Genomic DNA, 17,520 nt, shown 5'->3' with positions numbered 1-17,520 from the left:
AGCTGAAATGGCCAATCAGCAAGCAAGAAGGGCCTTGTAGGCGGAGCTTTTGATGTGCGCCTTCTCATTGGTCGCCAGCCGTGGTCCAGGCAGCGGCAGTCACAGGGGCGTGGTCAGGGGCTGTGCTGCATCCCAGCCACGTGGTTCAGATCCCGAGCTGGATGCGACCTACCGAAGTGGCGCGCAGTGTTGTTACCCCGGCGGAGGTGACCGACCTGGGTCCAGACCCAGTTTCCAATTCCTGCTCACGTCTGGGCCCCCAAGCAGCACCATGTCTCGACATCCAGAGCCGCCCCAAGTCTAACGGTCACCAACGTCCCCGCACCTCCCTTTCTACTAATGACCCTATTGTAAAACGTGAGGTTGAGGAGTCAAAGGCACAGACACCAAGCTTGGTGGGGTTCAAATCTCAGCTCTGTCTCTCCCCAGAGGTGCGACCTCCCTGGGCCTAGGTTTCGCCATCAATTGAATGGTAGGGTCGCTGTGGGGATTAAAAGAGTTAAAACAGCCCGAGGGTGTAACCCTGCATACCTGGTGTTTTACTTAATTCTTGTAATTTATCATTTTATTTTGGAAATCTACTGGCTACAAGTAGCTCTCTGGCAGCTGGTAGCAATCTGCCTGAGGTCTTCCTAGGGATAGTGTGAATCAACCCCGGGGCTGTTTCTAGATGCATTGAATTTAACCCAAATAAAGGTGACATCCTGTGTCTGAATGTAATTAAACATCGATTCATTTGGACTTTGCAGTTCTCGTTTTGCATTTTGGAGCCAAAGTGAACAGGCCTCTGGGTCTCAAGCATTTTCTTTCTTTCTTTCTTTTTCTCTTTCTTTTTTTGGAAACAGAGTCTCGCTCTATCCCCTAGGCTGGAGTGCAGTGGCGTTATCTCGGCTCACTGCAACCTCTGCCTCTAGCGATCCTCCTGCCTCAGCCTCCAGAGTAGCTGAGATTGCAGGCACATGTCACCACGCCCTGCTAATTTTTGTATTTTCAGTAGAGATGGAGTTTTGCCATGTTGGCCAGTCTGGTCTCAAACTCCTAACCTCAGGTGAGCTGCCTACCTCAGCCTCCCAAAGTGCTGGGATTACAGGTGGGAGCCACCGGGCCCGGTAAAGCATTTTCATAGGGTCCCAGAGTGTTTTTCAACTGCGGGCACCGAGGGTCTGAGATAGGCCTGCCTGACAGTCCCCTTATGGTGGTCCTATAGATACGAGAAGTCAAACCCCTGAGTTGGGGTCCAGCAATGTCTCCTACTACCTGGGTGGTTTGGGCAAATGCCTTGGCATCCCTGGTCTATGGTTTTCTCACCGGTCAAAGGAAAGAGAGGCCCCACAGTGAGTGTTCTCTCCCCTCCCTACTTCAGCCTCTTAGGTTGGGTGTGAGTCCACGAGGTCTCCAGCCAGTCTAGAGTGGGGAAACAGGACTTGGAGGATCAGAGTGAGTCCGGGTGTAGCCCTGAGCTAGGGCGGGTCTAGGGACGTGGCTGGATCCGGTGGTGACAGCGGAGATACTGGAGGCTGCAGAAGACAAGGTTCGTGCTGGCCCCTTTCCAAGCCAGGCCCAACCAAAAATGCATTTCACATGCTCTTAGGATACTTACGTTGGACATAACACCACCTGGCCCTCAGCTCACTCCTTTGTGCCTCAGTTTCCTCATCTGTAAGATGGAAATGATGGTACTTACTTCCAGAGTTGACATATAAGTGAGACACACAGAAAGAAGTGTTGAGAGGGAGCCCTTGCTTTTTTTGACTTGAAAAATATATACGTATTTAAAGTAGAGGGCCTGGCATGGTGGCTCACTCTTGTAATCCTGGCACTTTGGGAGGCCAAGGCAGGCAGATCACGAGGTCAGGAGTTTGAGACCAGCCTGGCCAAGAGACCAGCCTGGCCAATATGGTGAAACCTCATTTCTACCAAAAATACAAAAACTAGCTGGGCGCAGTGGCAGGCGCCTGTAATCCCAGCTACTCAGGAGGCTGAGGCAGGAGAATTGCTTGAACTCGGGAGGCAGAGGTTGCAGTGAGCCAAAGGTTGCGCCATTGCACTCCAGCCTGGGTGACAGAGCGAGACTCCGACTCAGAAAATAAATAAATAAATAAAGTAGAGATGAGGTCTCACTATTGTTGCCCAGGCTGGTCTTGAACTCCTGAGTCCAAGCAATCTTTCCGCCTCCCAAAGTGCTAGGATTACAAGTGTGAGCCACCACGTCTGGCCTGACTTTTTCTGGTGGGGGACAAACTCTCGCTCTGTCCCCCAGGCTGGAGAGCAGTGGCGTGATCTCGGCTCACTGCAACCTCCATCTCCCAGGTTCAAGTGATTCTCCTGCCTCAGATTCCCGAGTAGCTGGGACTACAGGCGCCACGACACCCGGTTAATTTTTGTAGTTTTAGTAGAGATGGGGTTTCAACACGCTGGCCAGGTTGGGTCTCGAACTCCTGACCTCAAGTGATCTGCCTGCCTTGGCCTTCCAAAGTGCTGGGATTACAGGCGTGAGCCATCATGCCCGTGCCCGCCCGCCCCCCCCCCCCCCCCGGCCACCTTAAAAAAAGTTTTAAACTGTCATTTTAAGAGATTTAGGGAAAAGAGAGCCAGTAGAGTGCAGAGGTTAAGGGCCTCAGCTGGGCTTCCTAAGTTCAAATCCAAGCTCTGCCACTCCCCTGATGTGTGACGTTGGGTGAGCGACTTAACGTTGTTGTTCTCAGTTTCCCCATCTTCAAACTCTATTATGGGGATTAAATGAGTGCTTGTAGAGTTCTGTTCCATGTGTGGCACACTGCAGGCACATGTTAAATAAGTTAACCTCCCTCAGAGGGTCACAGAGGGTCCCTGGTTCCCCGCTGCTCCCAGCCCTGGGATCGCCCAATGGCTTAGTGCTGCCCCCAGCTGGCCACTCTGGGAACTTTGGGCTGAGGCCCCGTCTCTGAGTCCGGAACCTCGCCTCCATTGGGTCTGAACCTATTACGTTCCTTCGTCTCCCTTTATTTCCCGCCTCCGTCTCCTTCTCTTGACCAATCCAATCACTTTTGCTTATGATCCATCCAATCCCATCCAACCACTCCAGGCCCATCCAGTCATTTTGCTGCCTAGTGTTATTTCTACCCTACATCCCTGCAGGGCAGGGCCCGGAACTTTCAAAAGATTGATGTTGCCTTCGTCCCATTTAATTCTCTGGGAAACCATTATTATTATTAGTTATTATTATTATTATTATCTGTTGTCGTTGTTATTGTTGTTGTTTTTGAGACAGAGTCTCACTCTGTTGTCCAGGCTGGAGTGCGATCTCGGCTCACTGCAGCCTCTGGCTCCTGGGTTCAAGCGATTCCCCTGCCTCAGCCTTCCGAGTAGCTGGGATTACAGGCGCCCGCCACCACGCCCAGCTAATTTTTAAACTTTTAGTAGAGACAGGGTTTCACCATGTTGGCCAGGCTGGTTTTGAACTCCTGACCTCAGGTGATCTGCCCGCCTTGGCCTCCCAAAGTGCTGGAATTACAGAGGTGAGCCACCACGCCCGGAAGAAACCATTATTTTTTAACCTCATTTTATAGGCGATAAGCCAAGTTTGCCCTCATCGATTTCTCTGCCCCAGGCGGCCTGACAGCTACAATTAAGTTCAATAAAAGGTCCAATCTCAGAGCCTTTGCACACGCCCTGCCCTCGGCCAGGAATGTCCTTCCTCCAATTCTCTGTGCTGAGCGAGATCCTCCTTGCTCGCTGGACCCTTGACCTTGTCAAAGAAGGAGCCGCAGAGAAAAAAGGGCAAGAGAAGATAGAGATAGCACGGGCATAATTAAGTGGAGGGATGAGAAGGTTCAAATCAATAGCTTTGGAATTAGCTGAGCTGTTGGCCGGCAGAAAATGGGGCACCAGAACTTAAAAATTAATTGGATCCGAGTGCTCAATGGTGAACGTTGAAATGTCCCCTTTCATCATTATTAATATTATTATCATCATTATTATTATTTTGAGATGGGGTCTCACTCTGTTGCACCCAGGCTGAAGTACAGTGGCATGATCTCAGCTCACTGCAGCCTTCTCAGCTCACTGCAGCCTCTGCCTCTGAGGTTCAAGTGATTCTCCTGCCTCAGCCTCCCAAGTAGCTGGGACTGACTACAGGCATGCGCCACCACACCTAGCTAATTTTTTTTGTGTTTTTAGTAGAGACGGGGTTTCACCATGTTGACCAGACTGGTCTGGAGCTCCTGACCTCAGGTGATCCACCCACCTTGGCCTCCCAAAGTGCTGGGATTACAGGCGTGAGCCACCGCGCCCGGCCCTCTTTATTTTATTTTTTTAAGAGACAGGGTCAGCCGAGCGTGGTAGCTCACGCCTGTAATCCTAGCACCTTGGGAGGCTGAGGCAGGCAGATCACTTGAGGTCAGGAGTTCAAAACCAGCCTGGCCAACATGGTGAGACCCCGTCTCCACTGAAAATACAAAAAATTAGCGGGGCGTGGGGCGGGTGCCTGTAATCCCAGCTACTCAGGCGGCTGAGGCACGAGAATCGCTTGAACCCAGGAGGCGGAGGTTGCAGTGAGCAGAGATTGTGCCACTGCACTCCAGCCTGGGCAACAGAGGGAGACTGTCTCAAACAAACAAAACAAAACAAACAAACTAAAAAAGAGACAGAGTCACCCAGACCCAGGCTGGAGTGCAGTAGTGCAGTCATAGCTCACTGCAGCCTCCACCTCCTTGGCTCAGGCAGTCTTCCTACTGCAGCCTCCTGAGTAGCTGGGACTACAGGCACACACCACCATGCCCAGCTTATTTAAAAATTTCTGTAGAGATGGGGTCTCACTCTGTTGCCCAGGCTGATCTCAAACTCCTGGTCTCCCTCAAGCAATCCTCCTGCCTCAATCTCCCAAAGTGCTGGGATTGCAGACATAAGCCACTGCGCCTGACCTGGACTCACTCTTGTCCCTTCTCTTTCCTTACCCTGGATGTCCAGTGCATCAGCAGGTCCTGCAGTCTCAGGCTCCAGAATGAAACTGAGCCTCCCTGAGCTCCCAAGGGGCCTGCTGTATCCTGTGTGGATGCTGCCCTGGCTCCCTGCCACCTACACTCCTGCCCCCAGCCATCCCTGCTCCCCTATGGAGCCCCAGATGGATTCTTAAAATCATAAAGCAGGCCAGGCGTGGTGGCTCACGCCTGTAATCCCAGCACTTTGGGAGGCCGAGGCGGGCGGATCACGAGATCAGGAGATCGAGACCATCCTGGCTAACATGTGAAACCCTGTCTCTACTAAAAATACCAAAAAATTTAGCCGGGTGTGGTGATGGGCGCCTGTAGTCCCAGCTACTCAGGAGGCTAAGGCAGGAGAATGGCATGAACCCGGGAGGCAGAGCTTGCAGAGAGCCGAGATCGCGCCACTGTACTCCAGCCCGGGCGACAGAGCAAGACTCCATCTCAAAAAAAAAACAAAACAAAATCATAAAGCAGATCACGCCCCTCCTCTGCTCAAAGCCCTCCCGTGGCTCCCTATTACCCTCATAGTATAGCCCACACTCTTTCCTGTGATCAGGAGGCCTGGCATAGTCTGTATCCCTGCTGACCTGCCCCCCTCCCCGTCCCCGACTCCATCCCTCCCTCGCTCCCTCCACCATGTACTGACTCGCTCATGTTTATGGAGTGCCCACAGTGTTCCGATTCCATTTTCCGCTCAAGGTGGTCACTCCCTGCCAGTGCAGTTGGGGGCATCAGAGAGAGGTCTGGGGGTGGGGAGACTTGGGTGAGAACAAGACCTCAGTGGCCACTTAGGCTTGGGCTGGAGTCTCAGCCCTGTCTTGCAGAGCTGAACCCCCATCTCTTCTTCCTTCTCAGTAACTCTCTCTCCATCTCTCTGTCTGTCCATCTCAGAGTAAATTCCGAGCCTTCTCCATCCCCTGCCCTGAGGCCCTGAACGACCTTCCCCCGCAGTTCCCTTTCTCTCTCTTCTTTTTTTTTTTTGAGACAGAGTGTCGCTCTTTTGCCCAGGCTGGAGTGCAGTGGCACAATCTCGGTTCACTGCATCTTCTGCCTCCCAGGCTCAAGTGATTCTCCTGCCTCAGCTTCTGGAGTACCTGGGACTACAGGCATGCACCACCACTCCTGGCTAATTTTTGTAATTTTTTAGTGGAGACGGGGTTTCACCATGTTGGGCAGGCTGGTCTCGAACTCCTGACCTCAGGTGATCTACCCGCCTTGGCCTCCCAAAGTGCTGGGATTACAGAAGTGAGTCACCACGCCCGGTCCGCTTTCTCTCTTTTCCTCTCTCTCCCTCACTCATTCACACCAGCCTTCGCTTCTCCAACACATCAGGCACAGCCTCACCTCAGGGCCTTTGCACCTGTCCTGTGAATGCCTGTCCCTCATCTCTCCCCATGCCTGGCTCCACCTCTTTTACATCTTGGCTCTCGTGTTGCCTCCCCCAGGAAGCAGATTACCCCGCCCCTTCCATCCCTCTCTATCACGGGACCCTTCTCATCGCCTCATAATCGTCTTTGACTTCCTCTGCCTGCTTATTCATTCCCACTTCCCATGCTAGGGACCATGTCGCCTGGCAGAACCTGGTGACAAGCTTAGTTCCCAGCATCCAGATGGCACCAGCAAATGCTGGCTGAACAAACTGACGTCTCATCAACATCCGTCTACTCCATGGAGCTTTGAACAGTGCCAGGAACATCAAATGCACCCCGTAAGGACTGGGAATTTATTTGAAGACCAAGCAAGTTTGCCTTGGGTTGGGGCTGCTAGAAAAAGCTCTGTCCAGCCAGGTGCGGGTACCTTATGCCTGTAATCCCAGCACTTTGGGAGGCCAAGGTGGGAGGACTGCTGGAGCCCAGGAGTTCAAAAGCAGACTGGGAAACCTGGTGAAACCCCATCTCTACAAAAAGTACAAAAAATTAGCTGGGGCTGGGTGCGGTGGCTCACACCTGTAATCCCAGCACTTTGGGAGGCCGAAGGGGGCAGATTGCCTGAGGTCAGGAGTTTGAGACCAGCCTGGCCAACATGGTGAAACCCCTTCTCTACTAAAAATGCAAAAAAATTAGCTGGGTGTGGTGGCGTGCGCCTGTAATCCCAGCTACTCGGGAGGCTGAGGCAGGGGAATTGCTTGAACCAGGGAGGTGGAGGTTGCAATGAGCCGAGATTGCGCCATTGCATTCCAGCCTGGGCGACAGAGTGAGACACCATCTCACAAAAAGAAAAAAAAAGCTCTTACCATTCATTCTCCATTCAAAAACTGAGCTGGACAGATGCTGTGCAGTGAAACTCTTCTCATCTAAAGCCCAGATGTTTTCATTGCTGCTTTTGACACCGGGAGTGGTCAGGTTTTGATAAGAGCAGGGTCCCTGGGGAGGCCCTGGAGCTCAGCAAGGCAGGAAGGATGTGTCCGCATTTGCTGGCAGTGGGAGCCTCGCTCTGCAGGTGGGGGGGTTGTACTTTTCACCAGCCTGTACATTATCTCCGATCACTTCTCTTTCAATTATTTTTCTTTATGGGTTTCCTAAGGTGGTGGAGAGAAAGCATGAAATTGGAAGCCAAGAGAAGAGAGATGGAAAGACACAGAGAGTCAGACAGGGTTTGCAAAGGGTCCAAATCAGATGCACCTGGAGGGGAATGAAGTTAAGAGGGGGCCACATGGAGGTTGCAGTGAGCCGAGATCTTGTCACTGCACTTCAGTCTGGGTGACAAAGACTGTCTCAAAAATAAGTAAATAAATAAATAAATAAATAAAAGAGGGGGCCGGCTGGGTGTGGACGCTCACGCCTGTAATCTCAGCACTTTGGGAGGCCAAGGCAGGTGGATCACCTAAGGTCAGGAGTTCGAGACCAGCCTGGCCAACATGGTGAAATCCCGTCTCTACTAAATATACAAAATTAGCCAGGTGTGGTGGCTTATGCCTGTAATCCCAGCTACTTGGGAGGCTAAGGCAGGAAAATCGCTTGAACCTGGGAGGCGGAGGTTGCAGTGAGCTGAGATGATGCCACTGCACTCTAGCCTGGATGACAAGAGCAAAAGTGCGTCTTAAAAAAAAAAAAAAAAAAAAAAAGAGGGGTCCACAGAGAAGAGAGGGCAAGAGAAGACAGAAGCAGCATGGCATAATTAATTGGAGGGAGGAGGAGACAGCTCAAATCAATACCTTTCGAATCAGCCGAGCTATGCTGTTGGTGGGAATGAAATGAGGCACCAGGGCTTAAAAATTAATTGGATCCAAATGATCAATGATAAACGTTGAAATGTTCTCTTTCAGAATTGGAACAAGGCAGGAATGCCTGTTAACATGGTGCTGGGCATTTTACTAAAGAAAACAAGAAATGAAAGTTCTGAGGAGTGGAAAGGAGGAATTAAGAGTGTCTTTAGTCCTGGCACAGTGGCTCACGCCTGTAATCTCAGCACTTTGGGAGGCCAAGGCGGACCGATCACTTGAGGCCAGGAGTTCGAGACCAGCCTGGCCAATGTGATGAAACCCTATCTCTACTAAAAATACAAAAAATAGCCGGGCATGGTGGCTTGCCTGACCTGGACTCACTCTTGTCCCTTCTCTAATCCCAGCTACTCGGGAGGCTGAGGCAGGGGAATTGCTTGAACCAGGGAGGTGAAGGTTGCAATGAGCCGAGATTGCGCCATTGCACTCCAGCCTGGGGGACAGAGTGAGACTCCATCTCAAAAAAAAAAAATTAGCTGGGCATGGTGGTGTGTACCTGTGGTCCTGGCTACTCAGGAGGCTAAGGTGGGAGGATCACCTAGCCTGGGGAGGGTAATCCCAGCTATGTGGGAGGCTGAGACACAAGAATCGCTTGAACCCAGGAGGCAGAGGTTGCAGTGAGCCAAGATTGCACCACTGTACTCCAGCCTGGGTGACACAGCGAGACCCTGCCTCAAAAAAAAAAAAAGAAAGAAAGAAAAAAGGAAAAAAAAAGAGTGTCTTTATTTGCAGATGACATACTCATATGCAATAAACCCCCAAAGAATGTGCACATCTAATTATTGGGTTTACAAAAAGTTGAGAAAGCTTGATAGATGCTGGTCACAGTGGCTCACGACTATAATCCCAGCACTTTGGGAGATGAGGCAAGAGGATCGCTTGAGCCCAGGGGTTCAAGACCAGCCTGGGCAACATAGGGAGACCCCATATCTACAAAAAATAAAAAATTAGTCAAGAATGGTAACACACACCTGTAGTCCCAGCTACTGGGGTGGCTGAGGCAAGAGGATCACTTGAGCCAGGGAGGTTGGGCCTATAATGAGCTATGATTGCACCACTGCACTCCAGAAATGGTGACAGAGTCAGACCCTGTCCCCCAAATAAATAAATAGGCCACTTATCCACAGCACCAAATATCCAAAGCATCTAAAAATAAATCCCAAAGTTATAAGCTTTGCTGAAAGACAGATAAATGGAATGATTCATCGTATGTTCACTTCGAAAGATTCAGTCACAAAAGATGCTCATTCTCCTGATTTGGTTTATAGATTCAATGCAATTCCAATCTAAGTCCCAACTGAGCTTCTCCATGCAACCCAAAAAGCTGAGAAGGCAAAGAATAAGTCAGATGCTTGTGAAGCAGAGCAAGATGAGTGACTGGTGTTGGCAGATGTAAACGATTAGCACAAAGCTTCTACCAGGGATAGATCAGCCTCTGGGACAGAAGAGAGATCCCAGAACAGACTTCCAAGTGGGCAGACATCCAGCAAACACTGCTTGACTTCTGGTTGTTCTATGCTTGCTGTTAAATCCACACATGCATGAAAACTTGCTTTGTGAGTTTCATTACAGGATATTGGGACAATAGATCATCCCCATGGACAAAATATGCGATTGGACGTTATCTTACTCCACACTCAGAAATCAGTTCCAACAGAAGTCAAGACATGACTGCAAATGACAAGACTCAAAAAATGTAGAATACGTATGGGAAGATCTTTATGACGCTGGGGCAGAAAATGATTTCTTTCCTTTCTTTCCCCTTCCTTCCTTCCTTCCTCCCTCCCTCTCTTCCTTCCCTCCCTCCCTCCTTTTTCTTTGTTTCTTTCCTTTCCTTTCTTTCTCTCTTTTTCTTTCTTTCTTTTTTCTCTTTCTGTCTCTCTTTCTTTCTTTCTCTCTTTCCCTCTCTCTCTTTTTCCCTCTCTCTCTCTTTCCCTCTCTCCCTCTTTCCCTCTCTCCCTCTCTCTCTTTCTTTCCCTCTCTCTTTCCCTCCCTTCCTTCCTTCCTCCCTCCCTCCCTTCCTTCTTTTCTATTCTTTTCTTTTTCTCTTCTTTTTTTTTTTATTCGAGATGGAGTCTCGCTCTGTCACCGCGGCTGGAGTGCAGTAGCGTGATCTCCACTCACTGCAAGCTCTGCTTCCTGGGTTCACGCCATTCTCCTGCCTCAGCCTCCCAAGTAGCTTGGACTACAGGCACCTGCCACCATGCCCGGCTAATTTTTTGTATTTTTAGTAGAGACAGGGTTTCACCAGGATTGTCTTGATCTCCTGACCTCGTGAGCCACCCGCCTCGGCCTCCCAAAGTGCTGGGATTACAGGCGTGAGCCACCGCACCCGGCCTCTTTTTCTTTCTTTCTTTTTTTTTTTTATGGGGTCTCACTCTATCACCCAGGCTGGAGTGCAGTGGCACAATCGCAGGTCATTGCAGACTGCAGTCTCGACCTCCCAGGCTCCGGTGATCCTCCCACCTCAGCCTCTCAGGTAGCTGGGACTACAGGCGTGCTCCACCTCTCCTGGCGAATTTTTGTATGTTTTGTAGAGTTGGGGTCTCTCTATGTCACTTGGTCTGGTCTCGAACTTCTGGGTTCAAGTGATCCTCCCGCCTTAGCCTCCCAAAGTTCTGGGATTATAGGTGTAAGCCAATGCACCCGGCCGGGAAAGGATTTCTTAAACAAGCAAGTATGCTATGAGTTAGACATGGTGTCCTACACTGCAAAAGACTGAGCAAGTTGAATAACTTAAATCCACAGAGATGGGAAGCAGGTTAATGGTAGCCTGGGGCTGGGCGTGGGGGAAAGGGAGTGATTGCTAATGGGGATGGGGTTTTCTTTCAGGGTAATGAAATGTTCTGGAACTTGACAGAGGTGATGAATGCACAACAACATAGCAACACAGTGAATGTGGGAAATGCCACTGAATTATCCAGTTCGAAATGGTAAATTTTGCTAGAGGCTGTGGTGGGAGGATTGCTTGAGACTAGGAGTTTGACACCAGCCTGGGCAACATAGTGAGACCCCCACCACTAAATGCATTAAAAATATATAAATAGGCCGGATGTGATGGCTCACACCTGTAATCCCAGCACTTAGGGAGGCCAAGGCAGGCAGATCACCTGAGGTCGGGAGTTAGAGGCCAGCCTGGCCAACATGGTGAAATGCTGTCTGTACTAAAAATACAGAAATTAGCCGGGCATGGTAGAGAGCATACCTGTAATCCCAGCTACTCGGGAGGCTGAGGCAGGACAATCCCTTGAACCTGGGAGGCAGAGGTTACAGTGAGCCAAGATTGCGCCACTGCACTCCAGCCTGGGTAACAGAGCAAGACTCCATCTCAAAATGTACCCTGTAACCATATATAAGATGTCAACATTAGTAGAAGCTGGGTGAAGGGTATATAGGATGGTCTGTAAAATGCAACTCTATACCTCAACAACTGTTCTGTATGTCTAAAATTTTTGTTTCCCAAATACAAAGTTTAGGCTGAGTGAAGTGGCTCGTGCCTATAATCCCAGCACTTTGGGAGGCTGAGGCAGGAGGATTGCTTGAGCCCAGTAGTCCCAGATCAGCCTGGGCAACATGGCGAAACTCCATCTCTACAAAAGATAAAAAAAAATTAGCTGGGTGTGGTGGCATGTGACTGTAATCCCAGCTACCAGGGAGGTTGAGTTGGGAAGATGGCTTGAGCCCAGGAGGTGGAGGCTGCAGTGAGCTGTGATCACGCCACTGCACCCAGCCTGGGTGACAGAGTGAGACCCTGCCTAAAACAAACAAACAAACAAACAAAAAAAGAAAAGAAAAATTAAGAGCTTCTGTTCAGAAAATGACACAGTAAATACAGTGAAGACAAGCTACAAAATTGGAGATTTTTACAACAAATGAAACTAACAAAGGATTTGTTCCTGATATGCATAGGAACTATAAATCAATAGAAAAAGACAGTGAAATTTTAAGAAACGGATAAAAGGCCGAGCGCAGTGGCTCACGCCTGTAATCCCAGCACTTTGGGAGGCCAAGGCGGGTGGATCACTTGAGGTCAGGAGTTGGAGACCAGCTTGGCCAACATGGTGAAACCCTGTCACTACAAAAAATACAAAAATTAGCCGGGCATGATAGAGAGTGTACCTGTAATCCCAGCTACTCGGGAGGCTGAGGCAGGACAATCCCTTGAACCTGCGAGGCAGAGGTTACAGTGAGCCGAGATCTCAACACTGCACTCCAGCCTGGGCGTCAGAGGAAGACTCCATCTCAAAATGTACCCTGTAACAATATATAAGATGTCAACATTAGTAGAAGCACTCAAGCCTAGATGATAGAGAGAGACTCGGTCTCAAAAAAAAAAAAAAAAAAAAAAAAAAAAAGAGAAAGAAATGGATAAAAGACTTGAACAGGCATTTCACCATAAAAAGAAACCAGTAATCACATAAAAAGTTCAACGTCAAGAGCAATCAGAAAGCAAACCAAAACCCAAATGAGGCACTCCTTCCCTCCCTCCACATTGGCCCAGTGAAAAAACTTGGACAATTCAAAGTGTTGGCAAGAACTTAGAGCCAGGCACGATACCTCATGCCTGGAATTCCAGCACTTTGGCAGGCTGAGGCAGGAGGATCGCTGGAGCTCAGGAGTTTGAGAACAGTTTGGGCAACACGGGAGACTCCATCTAAAAAAAGTAAAATGAGCCAGGCATGGTAGCACAGGCTTGTAGTCCCAGCTACTCGGGAAGCTGAGACAGGAGGATCGCTTGAGCCCAGGAGGTGGAGGCTGCAGTGAGCTGTGATCGCACCATTGCACTCCAGCCTGGGCCTCAGAGTGAGACTATCTCAAGAAAAAACAAAAACCAATAACAAAACAAAAACAAAACATAGAGGAACTGATGATTATACTGTGTTGGTATGATGTAAATTGCCAGAGTCCCAATAAAAAACATGATGTTATCAGGTGAAGCTGAGCATATGTGTATTTTCTTTTATTTATTTATTTATTTATTTATTTTTTGAGACAGAGTCTTGCTGTGTCACCAGGCTAGAGTGCAGTGGCGTGATCTCGGCTCACTGCAACTTCCGCCTCCTGGATTCAAGCAATTCTTCTGCCTCAGCCTCCTGAGTAGTTGGGACTACAGGGGTGCGCCGCCACGCCTGGCTAATTTTTTGTGTGTTTTTAGTAGAGACAGGGTTTCACCATGTTGGCCAGGATGGTCTTGATCTCTTGACCTCATGATCTGCCCATCTCAGCTTCCCAAAATGCTGGGATTACAGGCGTGAGCCACCATGCCTGGCCACATATCTGTATTTTCTGACCCAGCCATCCTTACTCGTGTGTGCCAGCACACAAGTCTGAAGTCTGAGGATGGTCATAAAAACTTTTTTTTGTAATAAACCTAAGCTTGAAACAACCCAAAAGTCCATGACCTGGAGAACAGATGAATAGCCAATAGAAGATTCATACAAAGGAATACTATGCAGCAGTGAAAAAGGCAAGCCTTACAGCCACATGCAGCGATATGGATGAATATCAGCAGAATCACATTCAGCAAACAAAACAGATTAGCAGTCCAGGTGCTGTGGCTCACACCTGTAATCCCAGCACTTTGGGAGGCTGAGGTGGGTGGATCACCTGAGGTCAGGAGTTTGAGACCAGCCTGGCCAACATGGTGAAACCCTGTCTCTACTAAAAATACAAAAATTGTCACTGCAACCTTCATGGCCAGGCATGGTGGCTCATGCCTGTAATCCCAGCACTTTGGGAGGCTGAGATGGGCAGATCGCGTGAGGTCAGGAGTTCGAGACCAGCCTGACCAACATGAAGAAACCCCATCTCTACTAAAATTACAAAAAAATTAGCTGGGCATGGTGGCGCATGCAGCTACTCAGGAGGGTGAGGCAGGAGAATTGCTTGAACCTGGGAGGCGGAGGTTGTGGTGAGCTGAGATCATGCCATTGCACTCCAGCTTGGGCAACAAGAGCGAAACCCTGTCTCAAAAAAAAAAAAAAATTAGCCAGGCGAGGTGGTGGGCGCCTGTAATCCCAGCCACTTGGGAGGCTGAGGTAGGAGAATCGCTTGAACCTGGGAGGCAGAGGTTGCAGTGAGCGGAGATCGTGCCACTGCACACCAGCCTGGGTGACAGAGTACAGCTCTGTTTCAAAAAACAAACAAACAAACAGATTGGTAAAGAATGTGAACAAAGTCAAATGAGGTGGCTCACACCTGTAATCTCAGCACTTTGGGAGTCCAAGGCAGGCAGATTGTTTGAACCCCAGAGTTCAAGACAAGTCTGGGCAACATAATGAGACCCTCATCTCTAATTAGCCAGGCATGGTGGTGCATGCCTGTTGTTCCAGGTACTTGGGAGGCTGAGACAGGAGGATTGCCTGAGCTCAGGAGCTCACACCACTGTACTACAGCCTGGGTGACACAATGAGACCTTGTCTCAAAAAAATAGAAACATGCAAGAGGTAACCACGTATTGTTTGCTGAGGAGCATGTGGTAAACTATAAGGAAAAGGAAGGAAATGAAAAACAAAATTTGTGATAGTTCTTCCATCTGCAGGGAAGGATTATGAGATTGGGGAGAGGCACATGGGGGTCTTTTATTGTGATGGTATTTTTTTTTTTCTTTTTTGAGACGGAGTCTCGCTCTGTCACCCAGGCTGGAGTGCAGTGGCGTGATATCGGCTCACTGCAAGCTCCGCCTCCCAGGTTCACACCATTCTCCTGCCTCAGCCTCCTGAGTAGCTGGGACTACAGGCGCCTGCCACCACACTCGGCTAATTTTTTGTATTTTTAGTAGAGACGGGTTTTACCATGTTAGCCAGGATGGTCTCGATCTCCTGACCTCGTGATCACCCTGCCTCGGCCTCCCAAAGTGCTGGGATTATAGGCGTGAGCCGCCGCACCCAGCCGATGGTAATATTTTTTATCCAAGCCTGCTCCTTATAGTTTATCTACAGCTCATTGATGTTTAATAAAAATTTAAGACCGGGCATGGTGGCTCATGAGCCTGTAATCCCAACATTTTGGGAGGCTGAGACAGGAGGATCACTTGAGCCCAGGAGTTTGAGACAGCCTGTGCAACATGGTGAAACTCTGTCTCTACAAAAAATACAAAAATTAGCTGTGCTGATTTTTTAAAAATTTAAAGCAGTGACAGATACAAACATGGTTACTATTAGGCATTAAGATTACAACTGGGGCCAGGAGCGGTGGCTTATTCGTGTAATCCCAGCATTTTGGGAGGCCACGGTGGGTGGATCACTTGAGGTCAGGAGTTTGAGACCAGCCTGGCCAACATGGTGAAACCCAGTCTCTACAAAAAAATACAAAAAAATTAGCCTGATGTGGTGGCGAGCGCCTGTAATCCCAGCTACTCAGGAGGCTGAGGCAGGAGGATCACTTGGAGGTTGAGGTTGCAGTGAGCTGAGATGGTGCCACTGCACTCCAGCCTGGGCCACAGGTTGAGACTCCATCTCCAAAAAAAAAAAAAAAATTACAACTGGTTTCACATGTTAACTCATGTAATACCTCCAGCAACCTTGTGAGGCAGAACTTGTTATCATATTCATTCTACAGGAGTGGAAACTGAGGCACAAGGAGATCACAAGACCTGCCCAAGGCCATGCTTGTGATGACAGACAGAGTTGGGTTTTTGAACAATGGCCTCACTCAACTCCATGCACATTCTGCATTTATGAAGCTCTTTCTTGTGGGCTGGGGGCAGGAGACCCTGTGTGGCTCAGCCTTTCATGCTAGTTTAGGTGCCGGTGATAGAGCGAGCAGGTTGCCGGGCAAGGGGCCCACATGGAGCTGCCCAGTTAGATATGTGGGGAGGGGGCAAGGCTCAGTGGCTCAGGTCTGAATCCCAGCACTTTGGGAGGCCGAGATGGGAGGATCACCTGAGGTCAAGTGTTCAAGACCAGGCTGGCCAACATGGTGAAACCTCGTCTCTACTAAAAATACAAAAAACAAACAAACAAACAAACTGGGCATGGTAGCATGCACCTGTAGTCCCAGCTACTCGGGGAGGCTGAGGCAGGAGAATCTCTTGATTCCAGGAGGCAGAGGTTGCAGTGAGCCAAGATTGCGTCACTGCATTCCAGCCTGGGCTACAGAGGGAGACTCCATCTAAAAAAAAAAAGTGTGGAGGAATGGCAGAGTTTCGTTGGGGTCAGGGCCCAATCAGAGGAAGGGATAGGGGCTGGGGGAGTCCAGAGAGGAGAAACAAAGGCTCAGCTTGGGGCAGTCAGGGAAGCCTTCCTGGAGGAGAGGATATTCAGACAAGACATGGATGGATGAAAAGGAGTTCAGAGTGTGGGCAAGGACCCATGGGCTGGATGGCTTAGAGACATAGAAAGACCTAGACAGGATGCAGTAGAGCTGCAAAAAGACTACAGAGAGAGGCTAAGAGACACATGACTGAGAGAGAGCAGTGGACAGAGTCAGAGGAACAGAGACCCAGGGAGAGAAAGAGACAAGGCAGCAGAGTCAGAGAGACAGAGACGTAGAGACAGAGGAAGAGAGATACTCAGGGAACAGGACGATCTGCCCGGTGCTAGTGCCGGGCGTACACACAAGAGCTTGCATTTGCCTGTACTTGCTTGAGTATTGCAGGGAGGCGTTTGCCCAGGTTACCAGGGCAGGAATGTCCATGCATGGGTGGCGGGGGCACGTGCACCATTTCAGTGCAGGTGGAGGTCTGCACAGGAGGAAACCTGCTTGGGGGCCGCCGTCGCCCCTTGTCCCCCTGCAACGAGGAGGTGTGGGGCGGGGCGCCCCTTCCCGGAGCCAGGCCCTTTAACGCCCCCCCAGCCCGCAGCGCCCCCGCCCCATCAGGCGTCCCTGGGCTCCGCCTGCCTGCCCCGCATCAGCGCCACGTCAGGCGCTGTCCGCGCCCCCGGTGCTGAACCAAGATGGCCGGTGGCGGCCGGGCCCCGGCGTGAGCCAAGCGCGGGCTGCAGCCGGGAGATGCCCCAGCCCAGCGGCCGCTGAGCCCGACCCGACAGAGCCGGCCCGGCCGCCTCCGGCCCGCCTGCGAGCCCGGAGACATGTCTCTGCTTTGCGTTGGAGGTAGGAGGCGAGGCTGGGGGTCCGGGGACCCGTGTGGACGCGGGCTGGGGTCGGGGTCCGCGTGGATGCGGCTCCTAGGGGGATCTTGGGGGTTGACCCGAGTCCAGGCGGCTGGACTTTTGAGAGGGGTAGCCCTTGTCGACGCAGCTGGGCCCCGGAGGGGGTGATCCGTGTAGACGCGGCAGGGCTCTCGGGGGTCCTGGTGGCCTCTGCTGGAGGGGTCGTGTGGACGCGGCTGAACGCGGAGACCCGTGTGGACGTGAACGGGTATCCGGGGTTCTA

At 50.5% G+C, this 17,520-nt stretch overlaps 1 protein-coding gene across 7 annotated transcripts in view; it reads left to right on the top strand.

Annotated features, from left to right (window-relative positions):
- The first annotated feature begins 17,048 nt into the window (after window positions 1–17,048).
- The window catches only part of UNC13A (unc-13 homolog A), an 88,393-nt gene continuing 87,921 nt past the window's right edge, over window positions 17,049–17,520 (top strand). For 5 of the 7 annotated variants that reach the window (XM_054538729.2, XM_054538731.2, XM_054538727.2 and 2 more), the window contains exon 1: window positions 17,050–17,238. In XM_054538729.2, the coding sequence (XP_054394704.2) occupies window positions 17,217–17,238 (22 nt within the window). In that variant the 5' untranslated portion in view covers window positions 17,050–17,216. Of the gene's footprint in view, window positions 17,239–17,520 lie in introns of all 7 variants that reach the window. The other 2 variants (XM_054538730.2, XM_054538728.2) reach the window with 1 other exon arrangement.

The sequence above is a fragment of the Pongo abelii genome, chromosome 20 (assembly GCF_028885655.2).
Source record: "Pongo abelii isolate AG06213 chromosome 20, NHGRI_mPonAbe1-v2.0_pri, whole genome shotgun sequence".
In the NCBI taxonomy this organism is placed as follows: Eukaryota; Metazoa; Chordata; class Mammalia; order Primates; family Hominidae; genus Pongo; species Pongo abelii.
The sequence above is the reverse complement of the archived record's forward strand: the minus strand, read 5'-3'. Positions and strand labels throughout refer to the sequence as shown.